Source organism: Condylura cristata, unplaced genomic scaffold (genome assembly GCF_000260355.1).
Source record: "Condylura cristata isolate star-nosed mole 26May11 unplaced genomic scaffold, ConCri1.0 scaffold00008, whole genome shotgun sequence".
Classification (NCBI taxonomy): Eukaryota; Metazoa; Chordata; class Mammalia; order Eulipotyphla; family Talpidae; genus Condylura; species Condylura cristata.
The window spans coordinates 29,238,716-29,251,078 of record NW_004567109.1 but is presented as its reverse complement, the minus strand read 5'-3'; the positions used below and the strand labels follow the sequence as shown (position 1 = coordinate 29,251,078).

The following is a 12,363-nucleotide window of genomic DNA, read 5'->3' as shown; positions in this document are numbered from 1 at the left end:
GATTAGAACAAGTGAAATAAGTCACAGAAATTCATAGATGATTTCATTCATGCATAATAGAGAGAAATAAAGCAAAAGAGCTGACAAAAGTGAACTAAAACAAACCCTAGAAATGACTACAGAATTGAGGCTACAAGAAAGGAGGAAAGGTAAGGGTGAGACAAAGTGGAGATGGGGCCCAATGGTCTACAGTCAGGGACTGTGAAGTGCTTCTTAGAGATGGGTGTGGTATGATGACATACATATTTGAGGTGTGAACCTACTCCCCTAAATCATATACAGTGCTGTAAAACAATGTTACCTTAAAAAGAAAAAAGTGCTCAACTTCATTAGTTATCAAGGACATGCAAATTAAAACTAAATAAGACATAATTTATCATCTAAAAAATGGCTAAAATTTTCAAACCACCTCAAGGGGTGACAAGGAAGTAAAATGATTAAAACTCTCATACACTGCTGGCAGTAACAGAAAATGGTGTATCACTTCAGAAATGAAAAGAGGGGGGAACCTTCAGATTTTTCCATCACTAAAGTAGATTTTCCTTTTTCTTTCCTGCAAGTCCTTAGTCAGACACAATCTGAAATAGTTGGGAGTTAACATATATATTATCCCCCATTCCCCTCACTTAACAGTACATTATAAGTGGCCCTGATTTACATAATACTATCTGTCCACTGTTAGTTCTGTGTGGGTATTGCCCAAGATTACAGGTTCTAAAGTGTTCAACATCAAGATAGCTTATATTCACAGCATGACAGTGTGACAAAACAATTGTAGAGGGAAAGGCAATTAGTAAATTCTTTAATTGTGAAAATAAAATTTTATTAGTGTAATTTACAAAGTTTGTCTGTATCTTAACTAAGATAATACCTTCTGGACAGAGTCCCAGTGCTTCATAAGTAATGAGTTCATTGGTGGAAAAGCAATCATGAAGTTCTATTACATCAATATCAGCTGGTTTTAGGCCAGATTTCATATAGCACTTCCTGGCAGCTTCTTTACTCATATCAAATCCAACCTAAATACAAAACCATAAATAATAAATTAAGAGCATCAAAACAGGGACTTTTATTTCAGGATTGTAAGAGACTAATATATATAACAAAACAGCTGAAAATTGACCACATATATTGACATCTCAGTTGATTCTATATTACAGAAAGCCCAAATAAAAGAATACACAAGGAGAATGTACATCTTAAATTTTGTACTTTAATTTCTATACATAATTTTAAATAAGATAAACAATGATGATTATAATTCCTTGGGCCATAACTATTTGTAAAAGAATCTTGAGCAGACATATTTCAACTCAGACCAAAGTAAAACATATTGGTTTTGACAATATTATATTATTCTAGCAAATATGTTTCTGTGGTTATTATTATCTAGTTGCAGATCTTTCTATTTAAAATTTTTAATCTTTTTTATTTAATACTATCAAATCACAAGATATGCTTATGGTAAATAGCTTGAAATGATTTATCAACTGATTATTAGATTCAGATACTTTAAAAAGCAATGGGGGAATTTATATGTGTGTGTTTGGTGTATATATGAATGTGGTGTGTGTGCACACACACACATGTAAAATCTTCTTTTAGATCATATAGGATTTCAAACAATTTTTCTTTTCTTTTTTTTTTTTTTTTAAAGATTTATTTATTCATACAGAACTGGGGTACAGGCCAGAGATGCGGAGGGTGAGAGGATTCACCAGAGACAAAGTGGGGAGCAGAACAGGCAGATCAACGAAGTACACTGCTGAGGGGAGCAGCGGGCGGGTCAGGAGAGGTCTGCCACGCCATGTGGATCTCCTCCAGGGCAGGCGGGGATCGAACTCATGAGGAAGTGGCTTAAGCTTCTCAGTTCTGTGCTTTAACCCGCTGCGCCACCAGGGAGGGCCCAATTTTTCTTTTTTAAGATTTTATTTATTTATGCACAGAAGAACTAGGGTATAAGCCAGACATGTGGGGAAATGAGAGGATTCTCCGGGAACAGAGTGGGGAGCAGAGCTGGACCAAAGAGGTCTGATGCGCCATGTGGGTCAGCTCTCTGGCTGGGGACTGAACTCAGGAGGTGAGCCATCTCAGTGATAGCACTGAGATTTAACCTCTAGACCACCAGAGAGGGAGGCTTAAATTATTTTTCTAAAATTCATGTTCTTAATTCCTCCTTGGTTCAATAATAACAAACAAGTTCAACTTTTTTCCAAGGAATAAAACTCCAATGTGGAAAATGTACTGTAATTCAAAAACCTGAACATCTCTGCTATATCCTACCTAGCTTTCTGATCATCTGCAAGTTACAGGGATATTTTAAAATTCAAAGCATTGTTGTAAAATAATTTTACAAACTGTAATTTTCTTTATGATCATTTATGTATCCTTGTACATGCATATCTATTTTTATAAATGCAATAATAGTCAACTAACTTTAGGCCTACTTTTTCATCTTTTTTACTTCCTCCATTTTGTCCCAATCTTCAATCAGGATTTTTTCTCTTAAGTACTAACAGCAAAGAAAGTTCCCTAAAAAACACCTTTGTAAGTTTCTAAAATTAGAGTTTTGGGTATGTTTAGTTAACTCAAAATAAAAGTAAATAGCACAGCTAGTTAATTAAAAGTTGTATGCCTAACACTATCATAAGTGTATTATGTTCTTAAGATACTTACGGTGGGGTATAAAATTAAATTTTATAGACCAATTTTTTTCAATTAAATTACTTTCAGACCTGAGACAACATGATGTCACTATGAAATTTTAAACAGAAATTCTTCAATTTGTTAACAGAACAGGCTCTCAGGACATACCATTTTAATAAGGCTGTTTTCTTCAAATGAACTTGGAAAATCAGTCACCATCTCTTGTGCCAAAATTTCCACAGCTTTGGCATGTAGGTCATACTTCTGTACAAATGCTTCACTAGCCAAAATCGCTGCTGCAGCACCATCTGAAGTGGGGCTGAGAGGAGGTAAAAATAATTATTTACACCTGGTACACATCAATCCTAGGATTTCAGGAAAAGAGTTATTTTCTGGAAAAAAGACTGAATAAACTTGCTGTTTATTGGACTGTCCTCTATGGGTTATCAACTGTTAAATATTACAGATGTTTCCCATTTGGGTACTGAACTTCTATAAAGAACTTAAATGCTGTCAGTCACTGCGAGATTCTCTAAGTAAAAACCTCTCCCCAAAAAGCTTTTATCGCAAAGAATCCCAGATTTGCCTTTGCAGATGAATAAGGTATCTTCTGGTGACTTCTAAAGAGTTCACAAAGTTATTTCTACTATAGGTCGAGTTAGTTCCAACACTTCTATTAATAGGGAGTTAGGGAGCAAGGAAGGACACCATATCTAGTATAGGAATCCACACATACACACACAGCATAGGCTGCATGCAAATACTGCATGATTAATGATCTGTCCTCTTTGAATTAACTCTTCTTTTGGGGCCTTCCTGGGGGCGAAGAGGTTAAAGACACAGCACTATCAAGCTTCTGCCAGCCACTATAGCTCCAACCAGAGACCTGACTCATAAGGCACAGCAGACCTTTCCTGACCTGCCCGCTGCTCCCCTCAGCAGTGTATTTCAGTCGATCTGCACCTGAGTCAAGATAAACAAGCCTGGGACAGCTAACTCTGGGGGCTAAACAAGATAAATACCAGGTACACCAACCATGATGGGCAATCCTGAAACATTCACTTTGGTTTTTTCCACTAAAGTATCTTTGTTTAATTCACTAGAAAATGGTCAGCTCAAGATAAGATGTCAGAATGTCTTTTTGGGAGTAACATATCCGCCATTATCTCAGATTGCTGCCATTATGACAATAAAGCATATCTTATAGATTGAATTTCCATCTCTGCATTTCCTGCTATACTCTCTCCCAAGTAACTTAGTCTTGGAATTCTTTTGGAAACTAGGAAAGGATAGAACAGAGGACACTGCAAAGTTTATGGTTTGGTTAGACTCAAAATTTTTCTCACAGCAAAAAAGTAGCAAACAAACAAAAAAAAAAGTAGCAAACAAAAGAAACCATCTGTGAGGTCAGCTGGACCTTATAAATGTCCACAGCCTCATATTGCAATAGATAAAAGCTGATCATCCTTGTTCACTTGAATCCCACCTAGACAGTTGCTTCAGGGCACAACCACTTGTTAGGTCTGAATGAGTTAGTACTGTATATCTCCTGTCTGTCCCTAACAGAAAATTGGATATATTCAGTGTCTATAAACAATGGATTTTATTAGGAAGGAAAAAAAAAAAAACTAACTAGGGACAGACAGAAGATATACAGTACTAACTCATTATCACAGTACGCCTTTTTCCTTGTTTTGTTTACTCTTATTTACAATAAAGGAGTAAAATTCCTCACAGTAGAGGGAAAAAAATGCTCAAGAGAAAAATCTTTGGAATCTTGTCTCCTAAGTCTCATGTAAATAAGTAAATGCAGCTGAAGAAATGTAAGCATAATTCACAAGAAAATGAAGTAAAATATGTAATTTTCCAAGAGAAGAGACAGTCTGACTTTAAGCAGAAGTAAGAGGTAAAGGAACTCATTGTAGGGTGAGGGCGACATCAGCAGAAGTTCTATAAAGCAGATACAGGTAATATACATCCAGATATTTCTATTAAATATTAAAATGTGCTTTTCTTACCAACACTGTAAAACAGTCAAAAAATCAAAAACTTGTCGTGATTTCATCACTTCATCTAAACTGTATTCCTTTTGGAACTGGGAATACCTAAATACAAAATAAGTAAATGTAAATATTATTTCCACAACCCAGAGATGAATTTTTATGAACTATTTCAACCTCTAACAAATAAGTCTTTTCAATTGAACTTTTTTACAGAAGCCCAACTCCAAAATACCATACTATATAATTTTTTTTAAAGTCTAATCTTTGTCCTGGGTTTCTGGCATGAAGCTTATAAAACCCTTGGAGTTCCCCTGAGAGATAAAAGTGTCCCTTTTATGCTAATAAGGTGACTCCAGGTGGACTACTTGTGTGGAGGGGAAGACAAGAGACAGGGATGGTTACCAGGATGACCAACAATGTGAATGTAGGGCTGGGATTTCTGAGCCAGTTTGACCTCTGGAGAAAAGATTGGGCTTGAGATTGTGTTCAACCCTGTGGCCAATGATTTAATCAGATATCCCTGAACCATGAAGCTTCATAAAAACTGGATATTGCAGCCTGATGGAGCTTCTTGGTTGGTGAGTACCTTGATATGTTAAAGAAGATAGTATGTTTTGAGGAGAGAGAATGGAGGTAGACTGCAGTCAGAATCCTACCAGACCTGATCCTATGTGTTGCTTCATTTGACTCTGAGTTGTAACCTTTGGAATAACAATCCAGTTGTAAGCACAAAACTTTCCTGAATTCTGCAAGTCATTCTAGAGATTTATCAAACCTAAAAGGGTCATAGGAATCCCCTATTTGACAGTCAGTTGATCAGAAAAGAAGATGGCCTGGATCCTACTTGCTGCTGGCATCTGATGTGAGTGTAGTGTTATGAAGGACTGAGTCCTTAATTCAGGGGGTCTGCATTAACTCTGGAGTAGTGACAGAAACACCACCACCACCCCCCAAAAAAGTAGAAAAGTGGCCCTCCCCAGTGGTGCCGTAGGTTAAGGTGCAGCACTGCAAACTAGCTGCAGCCATTTCAGTGCAAGTTCAATCCCTGGCCCTGCAGATAATCCATATGGCACAGCAGACCTCTCCTGTCTCCCCCACTGCTCCCCTCAGCAGTGTACTTCTTCAATTTGCCTGTTCTGCTCCCCATTCTGTCTCTGCTGAATCCACTCACCACCCCTGCACCTATACCCCAGTTCTATATTAAAAAATAAATCTTAAAAAAAAAAAGTAGAAAAGTAGTTAAAAGTTTACTTTAGCACAAGGCTTTTATATGAAAAAAAAAATTCTAGTTGATATCCCTGAAGTATTGCAGTTGCTTGTTTAAAACTGTATACACAGAGCAGAATAATCCAGTTTTTCACTATTTTTTATTTCAGAAATACTTACGGGTTATTAACAGAATGTTTATGATTTTTCCATCCAATTTTTGCAAAATGTTCAACTTTTGTTCCTATAGAGAAAGTAAAAATTTATTCTTGGATTTTTTTCCTCGATGTGTACCCACAAATGTTGCAATCATATTCAGCATCCTACTAAAAATTCTGACAGTCCCCCTGAGTATGAAGATCAGTGTAGAAAACCTCAACCTTGACCCCTCACACAATATTTCCTTACAATTAAACTTGGGCATATTTAATGAGTTGAATTAACTAATAAGAATATGATATAAAATATCTCAAGTTAGCCTATTCTATCCAGTATAACTTAGGTACCATTCTAAACAATAAAAAATACAGGCCCTCCCTGGTGGCTCAGCAGGTTAAAGCATAGCACTAAGAAGCTAAAGCCATTTCAGCACGAGTTCTATCCCCAGCCCCAGAGGTGATGCACATGGTGAGGCAGAACTCTCCTGACCCACCCACTGCTCCCCTCAGCAGTGCCTGTTTTGGTCTCTGTCTCTGGTGAATCCTCTCACCGCCCCTGCATCTCTGGCCTGTACCCCAGTTCTGTATGCATAAATAAATAAAATCTTTAAAAAGTGTGTATATATATATATATATAGAGAGAGAGAGAGAGAGAGAGAGAGAGAGAGAGAGAGACTGGGAATCTATTGTATTGAAGGCAATAAAGCACTGACAATTATTCCTAAGGAACCTGCCAAAACATTCCATGCCCCCGGATTAAGTGAATTTTACAACTCACACCCCTAAAGGGTTTGATCTCTTTCCTTATGATAAGGTAGAAGGGTCTTCAGAAGAGTTTTGCCCTAGAAAGAAATAAGTGTGTTTTTTATAAACTATACTAAGAAGTTTAAGAATAATGTCAAGAAGGCAAAAGCAAGCATACTAGTGAAGTGAAATCTACAAAAACTCTTTTTACTATTTTTAAAATAACTTTAAATTCTCCTTTGGAGCTAAGAAAGGCAAATGAAGGCAAATGTCCCCAGATAAAAAAGAAGAGAGTAGATTTAACAATGAAGATCTCACACCAAAGAGAATGGTGATCAGGAGGTAACCTATGTAAGAAGAAGTTACATCAAATTAATACAGCTGTTTGATTGGACTGACTGGTAGATCAAGTGAAACATAGCATTTGGATATCAGGAAGAAGATTAAAAAATAAAGAAAAAAATTAGGACATCTTTGGGGACAAGATAAAGAAATAGTGTGGGTTTGGGTTTTTCCTTATTTGGGAGTTTTTAATGTTACTAAAAATAAGGGTTCTCCCATCATTATGTTCAGATGATAATGGGTTACAAAAAGTTAAACAGATTGCTTTCCAATAAGACATTCAAAATCTTTACTCCAGCCAAGTAAAATAAGTCAGAAGGAGAAAGACAAAAAACAGATGATTTCACTCATGTGTGGAATAAAAAGAAACAAAACTAACAAAATTAAAACAAAGGAACTGATAAAACAAACCATAAAAATATTACTATATAATTGAGGTTACTAGAGGTGGAAGGAGGAGATGGTGAGAATAAAAGGGGGAGAGGGCCCGATGACCTCGGGTAAAGGATACAGGTGCTTTGAAAGTGGGGATGGAGGTAATATACATCTGAAAAGGTATGAAGCTACCTCCCTAAATCACAGTGTTGTAAGCCAATGTTACCTTAATAACACTGTATTGTTATTGCATATTATATGTATATACAGTATACATTGTATGTATAATATATGTATGTTAGTAAAAATATTAAATCATAAAAAATAAACCATCAATCAAAAGCAGTTTTTCACATCTGAAGTCCATAAAGAGATGTGTTCACAGGGCTTCACACCACAGGTGCCTGCGTCCACTTTGGTCCCTATGGGGTATCAGTAGTGCCTACCTCTTGGGACCCCACACTTAGGCCATCAACCACAGGAGCCACCTCTGTGAAGGTCACAGGGGCAGGCATGAACCAGAAGGGGCACTGAGTCAGGGCAAAGGTAAACGTCCTAGGCTATCATTTCAATCAGACTCATTCGGTCTGACTGAATTTTTTTCTACAGAAAAAAGTCTACAGACTTCTTTCTACTTATGAAATCAAGGAGGAGTCATTGCACTTATTTTACAGTTATTGCTCTGGGATGACAAAGAAAAACATTTATTATAGAATTGCTTTTTTCAAGCTTAGCAACTTTAAAGAAATCACTAGCTTTTACTAAGATACCTTCCAATAAATCCTTAGAGCCTAAAACAGCAGGGAGTTCACCAAAAAGAATCTTAGAGAAGCCATAGGTACTTTCCCCTGGCGGAAATGCTCCTCATTGTTGCTGCCTAATAATACGTTTTAGGTCATGAAATTTGTACCTCATGAGAAATATTTTTAGTAGGCTTTAAACTGAGTATTTAAAGACACAATGGCATTGTTAAAACTCAGTAAATAGGGCTCTCCTTGGTAGCGCACAGGGTAAAGCTCAACACTAAGAAGCTAAAGCCACGTCAGCATGAATTCCATCCCCACCCAGAGGTGATCCATATGGCGCAGCAGACCTCTCCTGACCTGCCCGCTGCTGCCCCTTAGCTCCCCTAAAAACATCTGGTGGTGCAGGACCCTTTTCATCTTTAATTTCAGAAATTCTATCTATAGATTTAAGGATTTCAATGACAAGATTCAATGTTTTAGCTCCAGGAACTCACTGCTTTATGGAATGCACATTGCTCATGATGAAACAGAGGTTCTGCAGGGCCACAAGCCTCACTACAGCTAGGCTGCTGTCCAGGCCCAACCCCAGAGCTTCATTCTGTGCTTGAAGCTAAGAGAACTGTGCCCACAAATTTACTTCCTGTTTCAGTCTCAGGATGTGATTGCATTTGAAAGCAGTTTGTTTATTAGTTTCAGATTCTGTTTCTCCTGCTGCACCATCAATTCCAGGGCCTGATAGTATCATTCCTCCTTTCTCATTTTTGCTTCCAGTTTCCATTCAATGGTGCTCACCATTTCTGTTTGAGTTTCAGAAAAGCGCTGAACCTCAGCTTTCTTCTGGCCTTGAAGTATTTACCTTTCAGTGCTTCATAATTTATCTGCAAAGTTTGGAGCTGCCAGCTTTGCAAAGATTCTCTATGGACTATAAGATCTGTCCCAGGACTGCCTGCCAGAAAGACATAGGAGTTGAAGTCGCTCAGTGTCAGAGGGGTCTCAGGTTCCACCTGCTCCAATGGGTTGGAGACGGAGTTGTATATGCTGCAGGGTGATGCACTCGCTGCCACTGTGGCAGAGTGAATCTGCTCCACTGCCAATGGCAGACAGGCCCTGTTACAACTGTCATCTTCATCTTTATCTAGGAGACAGCCAATCCCTCGGCAGGTCTTTAAAAAAAAACAGTTGCTGATATTCCAGGCCATAACTCATGGTCTGGGAGGTTGGGGATTTCTGGTTGAGGTATACCTAGGGATACCTTGTGGCCTCCTTTGAATAAATTAATGCTGTTGGTCATGTCCTCTTTCCACATGTATAAGTTCTTTGTGTTCAGAAACTCCTTAATTAGAATGGCTCTGCTTCTTCAACCTTCCAGTTTATTATCATTAGGAATAACAAGGCACCCTGGAGGTGAGTGTAGCAAATCACTGTGGAGCTGCGCCAAACCAGCCAGCAGAGAGCGCCCCATGACCACAGCTCAGCCCCAGTCCCTGACGAGACTCATCGTTAGGTCCCAGCCACTCCAAGTCTCTCACTGCTGCATCTCTTAAATACTTTTTTTACAACTAAGTTCTCCAATACTATTTCTCCATCTTAATTAAAAAATAATTTTATATCCTGGTATCTTCCACACTCCCTTATTTATTAATAGCTATTGTTTCTTAACATGTGCATGTAACTACCAATAAATCTTAAAATTTTATTAAAATACCGTATTTTTCCATGTGTTCTCTTCCAGCATTCCCAAATATCTGAGAAGCAAAAGGGTGGGCAGACAATCCACAGTTATTGCTCAGGACCTCAGCATGCTTATCTAATGGATTGGTCCTATCTGAAAACTGCAACGGGAGGAAAAAAGTAAAAGTTAGTAATGACATAGTGAGTCTCTGATCTATGACAGTGTTGCAAAGACATATGCTTATTCAAAGTGCACAATAAACTACAAAACAGTAAATGTGGATCAAATCAGTTCAGAAATGTTTCAAAGGGAAACCTCTAAATACCAGTTTCATCATTCACAAAATTAACAGGATAAATTAAATTTCCTCTATGATGAACTCCAAAATAACAGTAAATGAGACTCACACTCATTGTAATAGATCCTTTCTCCATCTTCTCAAACCCAAGAGCCAAGACACAATCTGCCATACCTTAAAAGAAAATGCAATTATTTTGAAAAATGAAATTTCCAACCACCATACAAAATATCATTAAATACCTCAAATAAGTATTTCAATTTATATAAAGTGGAAACACATACTATAGTAATATTTTTAATAAATGAAAATTTATAGAAAAATTTTTCATGCTTCCAGATAAGAGGAAAAAATTAAGAAAATGTTTAAGTATTCCTTTGATTCTCAATATATTAATGAAACTTCTGAATAACAGAAATATGCTTCAATGAAAGAAAAATATAGTTAATTTTTAATATTAAGGCATTAAGTAAAAATTTTCTTTTAAAGTAAAAGTTTTATTAAAAAGGATACTGATTAAAATCACAAAAGAATTATTTTGGAGGGAAAGGACACCTTTGTGATGATGTTACAGTTCAAGTGAATAGCAAAACAAAACAGAATTGTCAATTTTTTTCTTTTACAAAAGGAGGTACACTAGCATTACCAAACAGTAAGACATTATAAAGTTCCACAATTAAAACACTGAGTAGCTCAGCAATAAACGACAATCAGTAGAACAGAAAAGAAGGCCTGATAAAAGATCCTAGACTGTTTGGATAATTATAGAATATTATATATAACCAATTGAACTGAAAACATATGGTCACAGAAATCATTATACATACACAAATGTCATACTAGCATGATTTAAAAAATGGACAAAACCTAAATTTCATCAGTTGATTACGTGGATAAACAAAATGCAACGTAAACTTGCAACTGTTATTTGGCCATAAAAGTGAATAAAGTACAAATATGTCCTACAAAATGGATGAACTATGAAAATATAATGTTAAGTAAAAGAAGCCACAGAAAGCCATATATTATTTAGAATAGATAAATCCATAGATATAGAAAATAGACTACTGGCTGCCAGGGGCTAAGGGGAAAGGGGAGAAAAGTGACTACTAATGGGTACAGGGTCTCTTTTCAGGGTGCTAAAATGTTCTAAAATTAGATAGCAGTGGGAATTGTATAACCGTGAATGTACTAAAATACACTGACTTGTATACTTTAAAAGTGTGAATTTTATGGTATATAAATTACATCTTTTAAAGTGTTTTTTTTTAACAAAATAAATATTGTATAACAATCTCTCTGATGGTCATATGGAGAAATTACGAAAGGGGGACAATAACCCCACATCTACTTATGTACACTACCTAAGTGAGTGCTCCTTACCTCCCTGAATCAGCTGTCGAGCCATAAACAAAGCAGTAGAACCAGTAGCACAATTATTGTTGACGTTAATTATAGGAATTCCAGTCAGTCCCAAACTGTGATAGATAGCCCTCTGCCCAGAGGTAGAGTCACCTGTATAGAAAAATAAAAATAAATAAATAAATAAAAGTTTAATTGTGGGGCATCCCAGGGTTTGTTAAAGTCTCAGCACTATCAAGCTATCCCTAGCCTCTATGACATGAGTTCAATCCCTGGTCAAGGAGATAACACAACAGACCTGTCTTGCACACTGCTCTCCTCAGAAGTGTATTTCAGTAGATCCTCCTGTTCTGATCCCCATTCAGTCTCTGATGAATCCTCTCAACCCTGGCAACCCTGGCCTATACCCCAGGTCTTGTTCACATCAATAAATAAAAATTAATTTTTTTAAAGATTTACTTGTTGATGCATACAAGACCTGGGTACAGGCCAGAGGTGACAGAGGTTGAGAGGATTCACCAGAGATAGAGTAGGGAGCAGAACAGGCAGATCCACCAAACTTCACTGCTGAGGGGAGAAGTAGGCAAGTCAGGAGAGGTCTGCTATATCATGTGGGTCAGTTCCCTAGCCTGGGATCAAACTCATGCTGCAGTGGCTATGGAGAGCTTCATAGTGTGGCACTTTAAAAATTAAATCTTAAGGGCCCTCCCTGGTGGCACAGCGGGTTAAAGCACTGCACTAAGAAGCTAAAGCCACTTCAGCATGAGTTCAATCCCTGCCTGCCCCGGAGGAGATCCACATGGCAAGGCAG

The 12,363-nt window shown here is 37.3% G+C and overlaps 1 protein-coding gene across 1 annotated transcript in view; it reads right to left on the bottom strand.

The window, feature by feature from the left end:
- The window catches only part of SCP2 (sterol carrier protein 2), a 76,782-nt gene that overhangs the window by 42,678 nt on the left and 21,741 nt on the right, over nucleotides 1-12,363 (bottom strand). The window contains exons 4-10 of the mRNA XM_004679021.2: nucleotides 11,574-11,705; nucleotides 10,300-10,364; nucleotides 9,926-10,052; nucleotides 6,036-6,099; nucleotides 4,665-4,751; nucleotides 2,815-2,965; nucleotides 872-1,019 (exon numbers count right to left, since the gene is read on the bottom strand). Of these exons, the coding sequence (XP_004679078.1) occupies nucleotides 872-1,019; nucleotides 2,815-2,965; nucleotides 4,665-4,751; nucleotides 6,036-6,099; nucleotides 9,926-10,052; nucleotides 10,300-10,364; nucleotides 11,574-11,705 (774 nt within the window). The remainder of the gene's footprint in view (nucleotides 1-871; nucleotides 1,020-2,814; nucleotides 2,966-4,664; nucleotides 4,752-6,035; nucleotides 6,100-9,925; nucleotides 10,053-10,299; nucleotides 10,365-11,573; nucleotides 11,706-12,363) is intronic.